General features: G+C 42.8%; 1 protein-coding gene across 1 annotated transcript in view; it reads left to right on the forward strand.

The window, feature by feature from the left end:
* Positions 1-19936, forward strand: part of SLC2A13 (solute carrier family 2 member 13) — a 225656-nt gene that overhangs the window by 155352 nt on the left and 50368 nt on the right. The window contains exons 5-6 of the mRNA XM_053251709.1: positions 3498-3661; positions 12254-12374. Of these exons, the coding sequence (XP_053107684.1) occupies positions 3498-3661; positions 12254-12374 (285 nt within the window). The remainder of the gene's footprint in view (positions 1-3497; positions 3662-12253; positions 12375-19936) is intronic.

A 19936-nucleotide genomic window follows, 5' to 3' on the forward strand; every position in this document is an offset into this window, starting at 1 on the left:
GGGGGAAAAGAAACAAGAGAACAAGGACCTAATCCAGATTCAAAAATCCAGATTCAAATTAAGGACTTGGAAGGGGAACTAATTAGAAAAAAGGGTGATCAAACTTTAATACAACAGTTAAAGGTATTAAAACAGAAATATTCCATGTTGATGGTGGAGGAGATAGAAATAAATTTAAAATTTCTAAAACAGAAATCTTTTGAACAGGCAAATAAACCGGGTAGATATCTGGCCTGGAAATTAAGAGTTGAACAGCAAAAGAATTATATAACGAGTCTGAGTACCTGTCGATAACATCTCCTGGCAATTTATGTTGAAAACCCTGGAAATTGTAGAGTTTGGCGCTAATTATATAAGGGCGATTGGGTCTATATATTCTGAACAAAAAGCAAACATTAAGGCTAATGGAGAATTTACAGATTATTTTAGTATTCAGAAAGGTACTGGACAAGGTTGCCCTCTGTCTCCATTATTATTTATATTGGTCTTGGAAATGATGTGCAGGATGATAAGGGAAGAGACCAAAATATAATGATTGTCAATAGGGACACAAAGATACAAACTAAGAGCCTTTGCAGACAATATAGTGTTGTTTTTACAAGATCCTTTAGAGTCAATTGATACATTATTGGAAATATTAGAATCATGGGAATTTGGCAGGGTTCTGTATAAATAAGGATAAGACAAAGGTATTAATTAAAAATATGAACAAAGAAGATATTGAAAAAATTGTCTTGAGATCTAGTTTCAATGTGGGGGAAAAGGTAAAATACCTAGGAGTTACGCTTACAACAAATAATGCCTTATTGTTTCAAAATAATTATATTAAAATCTGGAAGGAAGTAAAGATAGACTTATGTAGATGGGATAGACTGAATCTATCGTTAAGTGGAAGAATTTCTGTTATCAAAATGAATGTTCTTCCTAAAATGCTATATTTCTTCCAGACAATACCAATAATAAATACAATGTCAATTATTGATCAATGGCATAAAGACATAAAGAACTTTATTTGGCAGGGCAAAAAAACAAAAATAAATTTTTAAAACCTAATGGACAACAGGAAGAGAGGAGGGTTTGCGTTACCGAATTTTAAGTTATACTTTGAAGCAATATGCCTAAACTGGATGAAAGAATGGATTACATTAAAAAATCAAAGACTGTTAGATTTGGAAGGATTCAATATAAGATATGGTTGGAATGCATATCTATTTTATGATAAGGTAAAAGTAAATAAAGACTTCTTAAATCACTATGTTAGAAAAAGCTTATATATCGTATAGATGAAAAACAAACTTGTGTTAGAACCAAAAAATCCACTTTGGGTATCTCCACTGGAAGTTATATATAGAAAACAGAAAAATATGCAACAGACATGGCCTACGTATCGACAACTGCTTGTTCCTCAAGGTGCAAAATACGAACTTAAAAAACTAGATCTTATGCAGGATTGGAATATTTCTTGGTTTCAGTATCAGCAGATTAGCGCCTTATTCAAGCAAGATTGTAAAAAGGGTCTTAATCAATCAAAGTCAGAATTTGAACAATAATTGTGTGACAAGGAAGACAAACTAGTTTCTAGGATGTATGATCTGTTATTATTGGAAGATACAAGAACGGAAGTAGTGAAAACTTCAATGATTAAATGCTCTTAGGATTTTGGTTACAATATAGACTTGGAGAATTGGGAAAAACTATGGATAGAATACATGAAATACACTGCCTGTTCTAATTTAAAGGAAAATAATCTTAAGATGATGTACAGATGGCATCTAACTCCTAAGAAATTGGCTTTAATGTACAAGAACATGTCAAACAAATGTTGGAAGTGTAAAAAAGAGGAGGGCTCCTATATACATTTATGGTGGACTTGTAATAAGTCTAAAGGCTATTGGGATTTAATATACAATGAGCTTAAGAAAGTGTTTAAAATGACTTTCCCTAAGAGCCCAGAAACAATACTATTAGGCATTGATAATAACTCATTGCCTAGGAAATACTGGATCCTCTTTATGTATCTGACAGCAACAGCAAGATTGACATTTGCATACAAATGGAAAGACATCCATTGCCGGAGTAAAGAGGACCGGATACTTAAAGTGTTATTGTTGGCAGAAACGGCCAAGCTAACAGCATTATTAAGAAATAAACTTGAAGCATTTAAAAGGGAGTGGGACCCTCTTCTTATTTACCTAAAAACATATTATAAAATGGATTTCTATCAGGCTTTTGAGTGGTAACAAAAATGTTTTTTAAATGACTTTAGAGCTGACTTTCATACGATTTAACGGGGGGAGAACGATTAAATTACAGGCAAGACTTGGGTATTGTAACTGATACTTGTTGTAATGATGAGATGGAAGTCCTCTTGTGTGTGTTTTTCTTTTTTCTTTTCTTTTTTCCCTTTTTTCTTTTTTGTGTGTCCGTGTGTGTATCTTAAGTTGTGAAAAATTGAATAAAAAGTTATTTTAAAAAAGAAAAGAGGAATGAGTTCTTAGAGGCTTTTAAAGGACCTGTAGTCTACTTGCTATGAAGAAGTGAATCAGTAGGTTTAGAATATTCCAGATGTAAAATTCCAGATGTTATAAAATAACAGAATCACTGCACCTCCCCCCGCCCCCTAAAATTGTACATTGGTCTTAATGTCTGACATTTCATACAAGCAAGGCTTAGACTGGAAATAAAGTCTGGCATTGGCATTTTCTTTGCTCCCTGCCATATCAAAACCTGAAGGATTTTGTAATCTGGCACAAAGCATTTGGATGATTAAATAATCCTCATTGCAGCACAAGAAGATGGTGGTATTTGAAAAAATAATTTTGTAAATCTGTCATGGATGTATTTTTATACCAGTAATTTTGCAACATTTTAAAAGTTTTACTGTCACCCGAGGGCAAAGGGAACCACTCTGTCCTCAAATTTGATTTGAACAAAATCATACTTGTCACTAGAACGTCACTTGAGCATTTGACAAATTAGGCAAAAATACAATGTTGCTAGTCATTGGCTGCTATTTCAAACTATTGGCTGCTACAGTAAATCAAAGACATACATCATAGTATGTGTGCAGTAATTTATTAAATAAGATTATTTTGACATTCCTGCTCAGCTTTGCTGTGATGGCCTATAGGAGACGTCACTCTCCTATAAAAAGGTGAGCACCTTTTTAGTCAGCAGTATAATATGTCTGAATGTAGTTAACAGTGTGTAGAGATTGGAAGAACACTGTATTTAATTTAAGGTATGTTTCAGTAAATGTTCCTTTTTAGTTGACTTACAAATATGACAATTTACAAGTTGCTAGTGGAAATTGCTTCTTGGGTTCCTGCTGCTGAAAGTCAAAATATAAACACCTGAAAAGGAAGAGCATTATTCAGTAGTGTAAAGGAAATCCCCAAATGGGTTGTGTTCCAAAAGTTCAGATGTTCAGAACTTGAAATGCATATAGTTCCTAAGAATGATGACTTACCTGTACTTCTGTTTTCTTTATCTTTCAGGTACTACAGTGCTACCATTATGCAGATGTCTGGTGTTCAAGATGACCGACTTGCAATTTGGCTTGCTGCAGTGACAGCATTCACTAACTTCATTTTCACTCTTGTGGGAGTCTGGCTTGTTGAGAAAGTAGGCCGCCGGAAACTCACACTTGGAAGTTTAGCAGGTAGGTCTTTAAACTTTTTGCCAGTTGTCATGAATGTGTGTAGTAACACTAGCAATGTTACTTGCTAGTTCTAGTTACTTGCTAGCTCATAACTGTTCTTTCTGCAAAATACTGCTCTTTAAGTATCTTAAACCAATGAACTGAGTCTTAGGCAAGTCTGATTTCTCTGAAGCAGGCCTGTTCAACTTAGGCCCCCCAGCTGTTTTTGAACTAGAACTCCCATAATCCTCAGCCACAGTGGCCAATAGCTAGGGATTATGGGAATTGTAGGCTAACATCTGCAGGAGGGCCGAAGTTGAGCAGCCCTGCTCTGAAGTATGAAGAAAGCCCTTCTGGATCAGGCTAAAGACTCACCTAGTACAGCATCCTGAATCACACAGTGACCTATCAGGAGCATCAGGGATAAAATATATTAAGGATACTTGTCTTCAGCCATTACAGTAGGGTGGCATAAACAAGAAATTTATCTTAAATAATGTGATTTTAATCCAAAGTAAAATCATCTGGTCACTGTCACACATGCCTTGGACACATTCTGGCTAAAGTGTTGCAACATTTCAGACAGTTTGTGGGGCTGCTTTTAAAGAGTGTTTGTAAACTACAACTGGTACAGGATATTGCTACCGGGCTGTTGAGCGGCCCCCATTATTTGGAACATTTCTCTCTGTGGCTGTTTGACTCACATTGTTCCAGTTGTTTTGTTTTTATTTATTTTATGTTTTTATTTTACTACTGGATCTAGACCTTCCGTTTTGTGTGCAGAAAGTGCCTTCGCTCACATAAAAGCCTCTTTATGCCTTATGCTTAAAAGTTGCATGAGAGATGTGTAGGTGTTGCTCTGCCTGTGCAACATTTTGCACAAGTAGAATTCTTAAAACCTCTGTAGATCCTATCCATTACAGCACTCCGTGGAGAACTCTTATGCGAGGTCATGCACAAGCATTTGCAGAGAAGCACTAACAACTATTTTACTTCCACTTGCTTTTCTTTGGATCCAGTCCGTAGTGTATATTTTTATTCCAGCTTTCTAAAACACAATTTTCACAAGGCAACGAAACTAAGAGCACAAATATAATAAATGCAACTGAAAACATGTTCTTTAAGTTACTGACAGTGATGTTATTGCTGCTTTTGTGCTCCTCTCTTTTAATGGTGTGTTGTGTATGCCACTTTGAGGGCCTTGGCCAAAAATTGCTTGTACATTTCATTTAAATACTTGATAATTTTAGATTTCTGAATCCTCCATCTGACGCTCTTTTTAAAAAACTTTTCCCAAGATTACATGACTGATCTGAGTCCCAGCTGTGTGATAGGTGTTTTTGTTTTGTTTTGTTCTTGAGGTCTAGTTTGGATTGTAGATGAAATAGTCATAGAATGTCTGTTTATTTGAAGTTTGTTGCAATAGGATACCTACAGTATATAGGGATGTGCACGAACCTGTTCGGCGTTCTATTCAACAAACGCCGAACAGGTTTGGAACCCCCACGTTCAAACCGGTTCGAATGCGGGGGTGGGGTGAATTTAAGGCATGGGGAGGGTGCTCTTACCTCCCCCGCCACGTTTCCCCCTCCAGCGTGTGCGCCCACCGCTTACAGTTTTACGCAAGAGGGTATACAGCTGCCCCGCACCAGCATTTTTTAAAGCAGCGCCGGAGGGGGGAATGTGGCGGGGGAGATGAGTACCCTCCCCACACCTTAAAGTCACACACACACCCCAGCCTCCCTGGCGTGTACAGAAGCAGTGCATACCCTAACAGTAAGTTAAATGAAGTCACCCCAGATCCAGCTTTTATTTATTTCTGCGTCTGTGTTTGATTCCTTATTTATACTGGAATTGTAATGTTGCTGAGTGTGTGTTATTGTGGGGAAGTGGTGTTGGTAGTTTGCTGTGAGCAGCTTCAAGAGTCCGCGGAGCTAGTAATGTAGCACATAAGTTTTAGAAATAACATTTTTTCCCCACTCTTGTACAAATGGATGACTGTCATCTTCAATCACTTTGTCAACTGCTAATTATTTTTAATATCTAATTGGTTAGTCCTTTTATTTTAGTCCTCAGTTCATTCAGGCAGGTAATGTTGTCTGATGCCAAAAAAAGTCATCTTGATTTGTTGTTTTTTGGAAACTAAGAATGTTACATTTTCAAAGTTGCACGTGGAGTGCAACTGATCGGTTTCAATGATTACAGCTCACAGGAGAGGCCAGATTCCAGACTAGATAACAGAATTTTCAGTATAATGCTTTAACTTGCTTCAACATGTTCCAGGGATAAAAGAGATGTACTGTCATTAATTCAACTTAATTTTTCAGTTCTCTTGGAGGTAGACCTACCTTTTACCTAAAACAAGGTACCTACACTTAGAAAATGAGTTTTAAGCAAAAGTAAATATAGCATTTTGTTAAGGATTTTTAAATGAGTAAAATTTGAACTGCTTGTAGACACTAGCTGCTTGCGGCATAACCAACCATGCCACACTCCAGACTCAAGATTTCAAGCAACCTCTCCTGGCAATTAGGAGCCCTTCCAGGACAGGGCAAGACGTTACACTGAGCTCATGCTTTTGAGGGAGACCTGATTAGGGCCATGTTATTCTCTTACTGGGAGCAAAGGGTCAGGCAGCACAGTGCTGAAGGCTTGGCTCTTCTTATCCAAGCTTGAGAATACATAGCCTCTTATGTGGACTTGAAACACCCATTTTTCCTGTTTCTTTTCTGAAGCAGGTCTCCTGTGCCTGGATTCTGCTCATGTCATTTGCCATGTATTTCTCAGACTAAGGTCTTAATTAGGCATTTCTTAATAAAATGGCTAAATAGCCTTTGACACAGTTAAATGTATATCTACCTCAGAAACATCCAGAAGTGGTATGACTGGATGCCGATTATCACCTTCCATTTTTGTCAAATGCCATTTCAGTATAAGAAAAGCCCTGCTGGATCAGCCCATCTAGTCCAATGGTTTTGTTTTCCACACAGTGACCCACCAGATGCCTCTGGGAAGCCCACAGGCAAGAGACGAAGGCATGCCCTTTCTCTGCTGTTGCTCTTCTGCTACTGGTATTCAGAGGCATCCTGCCTCTGAGGCTGGAAGCAGTCTATAGTCATCAAGACTAGTAGCCATTGATAGACCTGCCCTCCATGAATTTGTCTAACCCTTTTAAAGCCATCCAAGCTGGTGGCCATCACCACATCCTATGACAGAGTGTTCCACAGTTTAATTATACACTGTGTGAAAAAGTACTTCCTTTTTTCAGTCCTATATTTCCTGGCAAATCCATTTGATGGTATGAGAGTAGATCCAAGTTGCTGCATCCATATTTTGGGAGGAGATTTAAACACACACACACGTACACACACGTACACACTGAATTCTTCTCAGAGCAGCCAAGTTTCTTGCAGAAAAATAATGTCATAGGCCTGAAGATAGCTAGTAAAATCTGAGTCTACAACCTTATTCCTCCACCCTGCAATATTCTATGACACCACCTTAATGTTTGTATCTCCCTCTGATTAGGGATGTGCACGGTCCGGAGAAGTCCGGACCGGCACCGAAGGGGGGCCTTGTTTTTAGGGCGGGGAGGGCTTGCTTAGCCCTCCCGCCTCCTTGCCCCCGCCAGCGCCCGTATTTAACATTATAGGGGCGCTGGAAACCAGCCGCCCCCCCCGCCGCCGCCGCCGCCGCGAAATCACTCTTAAAAACATCCAGCCCTCCCTCCCTCCCAGCTAGCTGCCCGCCCGCCCCCCCACCCACCCACCCACCCAGTCGCTCACCCGGTCGGTAGATACTAAGCGAGAGGAGCTCCGGCACAGAGCTCCTCTCGCTAGGAAGGCCTCCGGGAGAATGGTGGCTTGCGCGCGCATGCGCGCGCCGCAAACCACACCGTTCTCCGGAGGCCCGGTCTACCCGCCAGGAAAGGGCCGGGTAGACCGGGCCTCCGGCGATCGGAGGCCCGGTCTACCCAGCGATCGGAGGCCCGGTCTACCCGGCCCTTTCCCGGCGGGTAGACCGGGCCTCCGATCGCTGGGTAGACCGGGCCTCCGGCGATCGGAGGCCCGGTCTACCCAGCGATCGGAGGCCCGGTCTACCCGGCCCTTTCCCGGCGGGTAGACCGGGCCTCCGGAGAACGGCGTGGTTTGCGGCGCGCGCATGCGCGCGCGCGCAAGCCACCATTCTCCCGGAGGCCTTCCTAGCGAGAGGAGCTCTGTGCCGGAGCTCCTCTCGCTTAGTATCTACCGACCGGGTGAGCGACTGGGTGGGTGGGTGGGTGGGGGGGCGGGCGGGCAGCTAGCTGGGAGGGAGGGAGGGCTGGATGTTTTTAAGAGTGATTTCGCGGCGGGGGGGGGCGGCTGGTTTCCAGCGCCCCTATAATGTTAAATACGGGCGCTGGCGGGGGCAAGGAGGCGGGAGGGCTAAGCAAGCCCTCCCCGCCCTTAAAGATATACCCCCCACCCGGACCCGAACCAGCCCAGTCCGAACCGGTCCGGCAGTTCGGCCATTCTTTGGAATGGCCGCCGGACCGGTTCGGGCACACCACTACCTCTGATCTCTCTGAGGTTGATAGTCAATCCTCCTGTATATGAGTCAGTAGTGCATATCTATTGCCTGCCTTCCAGGCTTGGGCTATATTTTATTTGGGATATTATGCTGATGGCAGTACACCTAAGAGGAAAAGACAACATGGTCATGGACTCTCTAAGCAGGACCACTTCATTTGATCACGAGTGGACTCTGGCTCTGGGCCCTCTACAGACCATATTCCAACAATGGAGTACTCCCTTGATATACAAGTTTGCATCTTAGCACAACACTTAATGCCATGAATTGTGCTCCAGAGCAGGGATAGGCCATGGCTCACTAGGCGACGCATTTGCTCACCACCATTTGCTCACCTCCTCTACATGTTCCTGCTGATCCCACTCTTACTGAAAATACTCCAAAAGATCAGGGAGGACAGGGCGTCCTGCATACTGATCACACCTTGGTGGCCGAGGAGACATTGGTTTCCCTAGCTCTTCCACCTGTCCAACACCACTTACCTGCATCTCCCACAGAACCCAGACTTTGTTTCTCACTGTCCGGGCACTCAGTCGGATTTGGACATACTCACTCTCACTCACAATGTGGGGGATATTGGTCATGGGAGATAGACTGTAGCAGCTTCCTAAAATACATCCACCAGATGGCTGTATACTGCTAGATGGAAGAGGTTCTCTTCACAGACTATGGACATAGACCCCAAAGAAGCATACTGTCTTACCTGTTGCAAATAAAGAAATCACTGTCAGTGTCTTCAGTCCATGTACATCTGGCAGCCTTAGCAGCACATTGGTCAGCACCCCCAGGGACATCCCTGTGGTTAGACCCCAAGGTCAAAACATTCCTGAAAGGCCTAGCAAATCTGCCTCTGGCTGTACCTAATGTGTCTCCTTCATGAGACTTACCATGGGTCCTCCTGGGTCTCATAGGAAAACCTTTTGAGCCCATGGCCACTTGCTATATACAATTCCTCACTTGGAAAACTGTGTCACCACAATCTAACTCAGAGCCCTTCGCTCAGACCTACTCTACCTAGTTTTTCACAAGGAGAAGGTTGTATTACGTCCTTGTAGCAGATTATTGTAGGCTTGAAGGAATTTTCCTCTACTTCCTGCCTTCAGCCAGTTACTACTTAACTCACTGACCAGTCTGAGTCAGCTCCAGAGCATGAGGAAAGGCTCTAGCGTTGGATCATCCCTTTCCTCTGCTTGAGAAGCAGACTGGCTGGCTTAAAATTTTTTAACTTTCCAAACCGAGAAAGCTAAGAAAAATACTCTGGTAGGGTAAATCTTGCTGCCACCAAGTCACCGCTTTAGGAAGTCTTTCCCAACTGGGTTTGGGGTGACTAGCAATCCCTGTTTCCCTTTTGCTCCCACCTGCCAGCAGGCAAGAGTAAATCTTTCCTTTGTGAGTCTGCCTGCACGTGGAATTAATTTTCAGTTTTGCCAAGCTGTCTTTGAGACATGTTTCTGCACCAGAGAACACCCCCCTCCTCCTTCATTATTGATTAATCACCCTTGGAGGCTTCTAAAGGCAATGAAGAAAGAACAAACTTTTATTCAATTACTACAGACTGACTCTGTCTGAGGCCCAATCTATCTCCAGATGGATTTTGGCTACTATAAAGCTGGGCTATTAGCCTGCTCACAAAGCTCCACCGAACAACTTGACAGCTCTGTCTATGTTCACTCTGGCTACATCAACGGCTTTTAATTGGGCTTTTCCACTGGACTCCATCTACCAGACCGCAATGTGGTCCACTACATCCAGTTTTGTAAAACACTACAGTCTGGATGCTAAGGCTCACAAAGATCCAGCATTTAGCTGGGCAGTCCTCAATTCTATTTTTACGTGATTCCATGGATGCAGACACTGCGTCCTCCACATTTTGTATGAAGTACAGTGACCACTTGTCACCTTAAATGGTGCAGTGGGGAAATGTTTGACTAACAAGTAGAAGGTTGCCAGTTCAAATCCCCGCTGGTATGTTTCCCAGACTATGGGAAATGTTTCCCAGACTATTGGAAACACCTATATTGGGCAGCAGTGATATAGGAAGATGCTGAAAGGCATAATCTCACACTGCATGGGAGGAGGCAATGGGAAATCCCTCCTGTATTATACCAAAGACAACCACAGGGCTATGTGGTCACCAGGAGTCGAAATCGACTTGACGGCACACTTTACTTTACTTTAGAGTGACCACTTAGAAGAACAGCATTTTGCCTACCCGTAATGGTAGTTCTTCTGGTGGTCAACTGTACCTTCACATAAACACCCATCCTCCCCTCTGCAGATGGATGGTATGCTGGGTACAAGCTGGACTCCAGAACTGAAAGGGAGGGAATAGCCTCGGTCTCATTCAGGACAGGGGGCGGGCCTAGCACCAAAGCACTTAGATTGCTTGATGTTCCTGGTTGGGTTACCATGCATTCGCAGATCCGTTTTGTGTAAAGGTACAGTTGACTACCAGAAGAACTGCCATTACAGGTAAGCAACATGTTGTTTCCTCCCTATCAGGAATGGAATCAGGAGGAGCAATTTTTAAAATGCCATGTTCAATAAAGGAACAAAAAGCAGATAGGTTGCTTGAACCCCGGTTAAGACTTTCTTTACTTGGGAAACATCTTCAAATATCATTAGGATTGCTTGTTATGACCAAATTCTCTCTCCCTCTCCCTCTGTCTCTCTCTCTCATATTTTTATACTGCCTGATATCTCTAGGCGTTGTACAGAATTTAAAAATACAGAATAAAATACATAAGACAATAAAAGTATAAAACAGTTATTGAAACAAATTATTAAAGTTATTAAAATCAATTCTATTCAAAAACTTGCAAAGTTTCCCCAAAACTGATAAGGGAGGAAGAAGCCCCACTTTCTTTCTGTTGTGGAAGCTTTGGAGTGGACAAATTGAAGCCAGCTGGTGAAAGAAGGGGACCTAGATCATCTTGTGGCCCTTGAGGGGTGATGTCAGGTAGTCGGAGGAACTGAAAGTTATCAAACAAGTTGATATGGTGTAGTTTAGATAACAAATGGGGGTAGCATACTTTATGGCTGCACACACTAAGAATGTTAGGGACTCTCTCCTGGCATCTACCATGGCTGCAATATGATTCACCTCTGGACTACCCAGCTCCCCCACCCATACTGCATCAAGACCTGTCACACTATCCTGTATAATGGGGTGGGTGGGGGAATCATCTATAGTTTTCTGCTTGAAAGAAGTGAGTAACTATGCAGTAGAACCAGGAAAATGTTTATATTGCATTCTAGGGTACACCATGTTTGGCTAAGAAGTCTTTCAAAGTTATCTGATAGCTTGGAATCCATCAAGACTGTCCACTGTGGTCTTCTATGTCTTCTCAGGAGGGCCCATCTCGTAGCAGCTCATAGTCTCTGGGCCACAGACCATTCGCCACAGGGTGAGAGCCCTTAAGCTCGTGCTTCTGGCAAAGCTCAGCCAAGTTATATCTGCAAGTGGGTGGCATCAGCCAAGCTGGAACAGCTTTGTTTCTCGCTCTCCTTCCCTCCCCTGGCACCACAGACATGCATGCTCACGTACACACCCCACTACCCCATCAAGAATAATGTGAAGCAGGCCATAGGTAATTCTCTGCAACAATGGACCAGAATTTGCCTGGGGTATGTGTGTCAGAGTTATTTACCTACTGACTTGGCAAAGAGGCACCTTTTAATGTGATGATTCTCTATTTAGCAGGGGGAGAGTAACTGGCCCTATACACCCCCAGCACAGTACTTCCAGTGACTTCTGCTGGTGTCTATCTTATGTTTCTTTTTAGATTGTGAGCCCTTTGGCAACAGGGACCATCTTATTTATTTATTATTACTCTGTGTAAACCACCCTGAGCCATTTTTGAAAGGGCAGTATAGAAATCAAATAAATAAATAAATAAATAGAAAGCCATTATTGCATAAGGTAGAGTCAACCCAACTGTGCCAAACTGTACAAGATATATATTTTCATGTTCAAGAAATACACTTGCATTGCTAATATTCTATTTTCTGGATTAATGTTCCTTCTTTTGTTTTTTATTATAGGCACTACTGTTGCTCTTGTTGTTCTAGCTTTGGGATTTCTGCTGTCAGCTCAGGTTTCACCACAAGTCACACTTAATCCTGAAGGCCCTTCAGGTCAAAACTCTACCTGCACAAAATATAGGTAAGTTGCCATGCTTTCCTCATGAAAGTTTTTGCCTTCCTTCTGGTTATTCTACGTCTGTACAGCATACACTTCTATTATTTAAAGATTTGTGTTCAAAAGCCAGCGTGATATAGTGGTTAGAGTGCTGGACTAGGACCGTGGAGACCCGAGTTCCAATCCCCATTCAGCCACGAGACTTGCTGGGTGACTCTGGGCCAGTCACTTCTCTCTCAGCCTAACCTACTTCACAGGGTTGTTGTGAGGAGAAACCTAAGCATGTAGTACACCGCTCTGGGCTCCTTGGAGGAAGAGCGGGATATAAATGTAATAAATAAATAAATAAATACACACTGTAGGGATGTTCCTGTTCTTTCAGTCATATGACACATTCTGTTGCAGAATATGTCATATGAGTGTGTCACTTGAGTGTGTCACTTAGGTGTGTCAATAAGCAATGCTGTTGGTGCTTTGTATATAAATTAGATATTTAAAAAAAAAAAACCCCAAACCATTATAGTCTCTCAGCTGTCATGAGCTCACTCGACAGAAGACACTGGCCAGAAATATATGACACAATAGCTAGCGTAGCTCAAATTTCAGTTTTACTGCTAAATAGTCAGGTTTAACAGTCTCACCAAGAATACAGAAGTGAGGAGCCCGAATTCCAAAGTCACAATCTCTCCGACAAAAGCTCCAAGCAGATTTGACATGTTGTTTCCAGCAGTTTGTTCAAGGCACAGGCTGCCCGATTTATAGTCAGCAGCCACATGCACTTCATCAACACTCCATCCCTGCCAGCTGCCATAGACTCAATCTGCCTCTTGTCTTTTTGCCAGCTGACTACTCCTCTGTAATTCCCTCACCTGCTGCTGTTTTCCCCATCTGCGTTCTTGAGGAGATAGGGGCTGTTCAAACTCAGATCCTGACCCAAGATCACGCGGCCCTGCTGGCCCCTCCTGCACCAAATTACCTCCCCATTCACATCACCGGCCTGCTCCTCCTCAGCCGCCTCCCCACTTTCTAGTAAATCGCCTGCCTCCCACTCCTTTCCAATGTCCTCGAGTGGGGGCGTGACATCAACTAAGTTTTTCTAAAGTTTTTCAAAGCAATTCAGATTTACTATAAGCCTAAGTCCCATTGTAACATATTGTTTTGTAGAGACACAGAACACTTACTAAGCTACTCTCTGCAACTTGCTTGTAGGTGATTCCTAAGTCTGTCCAGAGAGCTCTTATTAGTTCCAAGGAATTTTGTTGTGTTTCTCAGCAAACCTTTTGCCTTGGATCCAAAGAGTGCCATTAGAGAATGGAAGCCTGTCTGCTTGCACAAAGGAAATGTCTCTGATTTCTGTTATCTACGCCTCCATTCCACCCCCAGCTGCAATCCTCTATACTGCATCAGCCATTCTGGAGGATTCCCAGATCCTGTGACGCCAGGGCACAAGGGGTTTGCTGCAGTTATGTGGAAGCAGAAAAGTCTCTCTCCTTACATTGGTAGTGTTTTCCTTCACTTGAAGGAAGTGATTGAAACTGCACTCCCAGTTCTTAGGAATCACTCCAGTGTGTAGGAAAAGGAATAATTCTTTTAATAAATGACTTTCTAAAATTTAAAAGATTGCATTACTTCTTACTTGCCTTGAACTTTTAGTGTTAATTTAAAATCTAAATTCATTAATTATAAAATCCAAACAAATGTGATATTAATGCGATATTTAAACAAGTGGTTTATTTATAAATCCCTGTTGTCTGCTTCTGACCTGGCTTGTTGCAGGTACATTCGACCACATAAAAAGTGATAGAGTTCATGTTGTTTTCTTTGTCAACTGTTGTAGTTAGCCCTAACTGGGTAGGATTAGAGAGGTGCACTGTGGATGTGGCATATACTAAATGCATGCGTTGTATGATGCTGTGGGTGGGCCAGATTGAGCTGGGTTGCCACTAGGTTTGTGTTTTGCTAGGATGCAGAATGTTTGAGAGGGTGTGGCTTTTGTCTCAATTTCTAAGCATGTATGTAACGGGGAGCTATGTTTAGGTTTCAGTTGAGTTGCAGGCAGTCTTCCCTGTAACAGGGAGTCCCAGATGACTATGATTGCTTACTACAATCCCCATTATCCCTGGCAAAGGCCACTGGAGCTGGAGATGCTGGAAGTTGTAGTCAGCAACATCTAGGGATCCCGATTAGAGGGAACACTGGTTGTTGGGGTTCTTTTGCTCTTTGTGTGTGTGTGGGCGGGGGAGTCAATATCAATGACAAATGGTATTGTCATTTGCAGAAAGACTGAATTAGCTTCCGAGTTGGGGAGGGGGACACCCTTCAGTTAGGGCTGTGCACGAACCAGTCCGGAGGCCATGTTGGAGAACTCCGAACCAGTTCGGAACCGGGCCGGTCCGGCGGTCCGGCACTGAACGGGGTCGAACTTTAAGGTCGGGGGGGTAGTACTTACCCCTCCCGCCGCTCTTCCCCCTCCGCCGCTGTATTTAGAAGTGAAGTTTTGGGGGCGGCAGTGTTCCTCCCTGCCGCCCCCAAAACTTCACTTCTAAATACAGTGGCGGAGGGGGAAGAACGGCGGGAGGGGTAAGTACTACCCCCCCGCCCTTAAAGTTCGACCCCCCTCAGTGCCGGACCGCGCCTCCGTGGTTCCGTGCACACCACTACCTTCAGTATTAATAAGCATACTGGAAGAAATGCATGCAGTCTTGCCTACTGTCTGTGCATTCAAATATTGTATGTTGTAATGAAACTCTCTTCTATTAATATGTATAGAATCAACAGGGTTTGGCCTGGTGCACTTTTGCATGCGATGGACAGGGGTGAAACTTTTTTCTCTGGCTAACTTCAGAATCTGAATCTGAAGTTTACTGCTAGACCATTTATCTTTCAAGATAACACAAATTTATTTTAAAAAGCTTGTCATAATTGATTTGTACATTAATTGTGATAGCCCTCACGTATGAACGACAGTGTTATACAGGAGGCCCTTATTTTCTTCGGTTTCACATATTCACAGTTGACACACAGTGGTCCATTTCCCACACTGCATTATGTGGTCTTGGCTGTTCATGGTTTTGCAGGCCCAACTTTCGCTTTTGTTTTCATCAGGAGCCTTTTCTGTGTGAAGTTTGTGGGAGGGGCTTTGTGAGTTGTTGAGGAGTTGATGGTGGCAGTTAGAGATAGAGTCTTGGAGAAGTTTGGAGTGATTCGGATTGTCTGTTTTGGAGAGCTTGGAGTGTCTTGCTTTGGAGTGTCTTTTGGAGCTGCTGCTCAAGGTAAAGTGCAGGTCATCTTTGGGATTGTACCTTGGGCTGTGGGGTGGGGCTTCATACATTACTGGACAATACAGCAGATCTGCAGTATGCTGTTACTGTACTGGGATTCTACATTGTTCTGGATTCTGGATTATTACATAAGTTGCCTTACACGAACTCAGACCATTGCTCCGTCTAGCTCAGTGGCAGCAGCTTCTCCAAGATTACAGGCAGGAGTCTCTCTCAGCCCTATCTGGAGATGCCAGGGAGGAAAATTGGAACCTTCTGTTCTTCCCAGAGCAGCCCCATCCCCTAAGGCGAATATCTTACAGAGCTCACATATAGCCTCCTATTCAAATGCAAATGAGAGCAGGCCCTGCTTACTAACAGGGACAATTCATGCTTGCTACTGCAAGACCAGCTCTCATCCCTGGGGGAAGGAGAGGGCCCCTTGGGGGTGGCTCTGGTAAGGGTACAGTGATTGCTAAGTTGGTACTGGGGGTCATTTTTGGAGGAGCTGGGAGTTGGAGAGCTGAAGCAGTCAAGATACAGAACTGCTTTTTTGCTTTTCTCTTGCTTTTGGGTGATTTGGGGCACTTGGACATTTTAACCCCCAGATACTATTACTGTTATTACCACTATTTATATAGCACTTTTCAACAGAAGTTTCCAAAGCAGTTTACATAGAAAAATAATTTTACATAGATTCCCATAAGAGCTCCCCGATCCCCATGGTTTCCCTGTTCATGGTAGTAACTGGGAATCTAACCCCTACGGAAAATGAGGGCTTCCTGTATATCTGTTAATTCTAGGACTTGAGATGCCCTGGAAACATCTCTTTATAACAAAAAGTTGACAGTGTTATATTCAGTATTGGGGAGATATATATATATCCCCTGCTTGAAATCCTTTAGTGAAAGAGAGCACAGCACTGTGTGAGGCAGTCTGTTCCACTGATGAACAGCTCTTACGGTTAGGAAACTCCTCCTAATGTATAACCTGAATCCGTTTCATATATGGAGAATTTAATATATGGACTGTATGGTTGAACTAATTTGTTCCTATTCCAGACAGAAACAGACAGAGGAGTAACCTGTCATTGTTTATGAGTCATGATAGCTACAATATGTTCAGAGGAAATATACAATACATAAATATACAAATATACAATACCAGTAAATATACAACACCAGTTTGGCCACCTTAAGTGGCGCAGCGGGAAAATTAACAAGCAGAAGCTTGCTGTTTCAAATCTCCACTGGTACTATATTGGGCAGCAGTGATATAGGAAGATGCTGAAAGGCATCATCTCATACTGCGCGGGAGGAGTCAATGATAAACTCCTCCTGTATTCTACCAAAGAAAACCACAGGGCTCTGTGGGTGCCAGGCGTCCAAACGGACTTGACGGCACATACACTTTACCTTTAAATACTAGTTACTGGGCTATTTCCATCTAGGCTCCCAGAGCCATCTGGTTGGCCAGTCTGGGAAATGGTGTATAGGACTTGATGGCCTTAGATTTGATCCAGCAGAACTGTTATTGTGTTCTTAATGCAAGAAATGAATTAAAAGGTCTGTAAACTGGTTACAGCAGATGCTAATCTCAGCTGGAGCCTACACCCAACAAAGATCCCTAAACTGTAGCTAGTTCACCTCTAAGGGATACTGCCTGTATGGAAGCATGTTATCAAAAGGAAAATAAACTTTTACATTAAATGTGTCTACCAGCCATAAGCATGTGGGAAATAGAGTTTTGGATATGAAGGAGTTCTGCAGGTCTACTACTTAAATATTCAAATTTCAGAGCGTTATTGTATAAACCAAAGGTGCTGACAAAGGAAAATCAATATTGATTTTTAGACCCCCAGAAGTCCAAAAAGCAAAAAGGGAGTTTGATGAGTTCAGTTTGTGGCTAAAGACAAGCACTCAGGTTGGGTGCATTTATACTTGGTCACTGCGGATGTAACTCTTTTTTTCTCCTTGTAATGTGCTGGTAAGTAAAGGTAAAGTGTGCCGTCGAGTCGGTGTTGACTCCTGGCGACCACAGAGCCATGTCGTTGTCTTTGGTAGAATACAGGAGGGGTTTATCATTGCCTCCTCCTACTCAGTATGAGATGATGCCTTTCAGCATCTTCCTATATTGCTGCTGCCCGATATAGGTGTTTCCCGTAGTTTGGGAAACATACCAGCAGGTTTCAAACCGGCAGCCTCTGACTTGGTAGTCAAGCCATTTCCCTGCTGCACCATTAGGTGGCTCAATGTGCTAGTAGCTCTTACAATTTCAAAAAGCCCAAACTATGGGTGTTGTTCCATTGAAGTGGACAAAGCAATTCCACTTTACCATATCCACCTATATTTTAGTTGCTAAAAGTAGAGTAATAAAATCAAATGAGAATAGTAATGCCTGTTCCTATGTACAAACTGCCAAAGAAGAATGTTAGAATATATTTTGCTTCTTTATACACAATTTTGTACTGCAGAATTCAGTGAAGTTCCTCTAAAGATAGCTTAATGTGACTTTCTCATTTGTGTGCTGATTGTAAGCTGATTTACAGTCTCTCTTGTTACCGTGCAGGCCTGATTTATATACTAAATATGCTCATTAGCTAGCATACAAAATTAGGCCTGTCTCATAGTGTCACCAAGTGACCAAGTTCTTTTATATAGTGACCATGTAGGATCTGGGCGCAAGGAAGAAAGGAGATCAAGCCAATCCTGAATGATTCAATGGGCTTTATTGAATATAAAAGAATAACAACATCAATCTAGCTGAGCAGAAAGCAGAACACTCTATCAATATTACCAACAGTATTTAAACAGAACATCCTAGCCAGCACCAATATTCAACCAGTGTTCCTAACTAACATATGTGTGTGTATTAAATCTTCCTAGAGCCTAATACTATTCAGATACAGACGGAAAAAGGTGGGGGGTAAGGAAGGCTGAGGGCTGGCATGGTTTGGGGAGATCAGGAATTATTAGAGGGACGAGGGGGAGGGAGAAGAAGGGGAAGGGATGAAGGGATCCAAGGCTTGTAGGGGCAGCATATTACCAGGATCAGAGGCTTTGAGAGCGATGGGTCTTTCAGCTGAAGGAGTGAGGCTTTTGGCTGGAGACAGGAGCTTTTGGATCAAGCATGCAGTTTGCTCAGAGCACGGCTGAGAGTCAGCGCACCATGGCTGGGGAAGTCTTGACTTCTCACTGCGCAGTAGAAGTCACAGACAGCTCCCTGTCCATGGACAGAGTTCCTGCTTGTTGCCCCGCGGCTTAGCAGCAAACTCTGGGATTGCTTGTGAGCAGATCTTGCATGTAGGCACAAGATTGCTAGCTCTCTGTCCAGTAGCCTCATTCTTTATAGTTGTATTTTCCTTTGATCTCTCATAGAGTCTATTCAAATCTCCATCTTTTCCTGGGTCCTCAAAAAGGGGTGACAATGCTGTTACCTTCTGGATAATGTCTTTTAATTATTCAGGATATTGGCCAGTCCAGAGAGATCTGAATCTCATCTTCTGTAAACTGTGTGCTTGGGGGGGGGGGCATTGCCCAAAGCAAATCTGCATCTGAGCTGCAAATGGGCATCTTCCCAGATTTGCCAGCCTGACCCCAAAAGGTGTTAAAGTGTTAGTAAGGTAAGAAATAAAGTCTATAGGTGTTTTCTTTGTATGCATCTACCTATGTTGAATTTCTATAGAGAGCAATTGAGTCAATCATTGACAAGGATTAACATGGACTTCTTGCAGCAGGAGAGGGGAGATCAGCCTCTGGCCGCTTCCACAGAAATTATCTGATAGTGAGTCACATATTAGCATTTGGATTGTTCGGGCCTGGCTTTTGTGCTTCCTTGAGTATCCATTTCACAATTCAATGCTGGATCGCCTCTTCCCTCACAAACCAGTTGAGATATGGGGTGTCAGTTCACCCTGAGTTCAGGCAATAATTCATTTCTTAATAAAATAGAACTGGACACAGGCCTGAATCCATATACTTCTGGGCTGGTACCTCTGGATCTAATATGAATTCCATATACTTCTGGGCTGGTACCTCTGGATCTAATATGTTGGGGTGCCCCTTAACACTCTCTTCCCCATTACATTATTTCTTCACTATTACTGGAACAAGATTGAAAACAGAACCAACTCAAGATAAGAACAGAATTGTTTTCACAGCTCATGAAAACAATTTTATTGCATGCATTAAGGTATAAGATAGTTGAGGGGCAAATAACATACCATGGAAAAGCTGAGTTGAAACAAATATAATGTAATGTTAGAACTCTTTAATTTTTAAATTAGTTTATAGATAATGAAAAAATAGGGCTCCAATCATGGAATAA

This window comes from Hemicordylus capensis, chromosome 5 (genome assembly GCF_027244095.1).
Source record: "Hemicordylus capensis ecotype Gifberg chromosome 5, rHemCap1.1.pri, whole genome shotgun sequence".
Taxonomy (NCBI): domain Eukaryota; kingdom Metazoa; phylum Chordata; class Lepidosauria; order Squamata; family Cordylidae; genus Hemicordylus; species Hemicordylus capensis.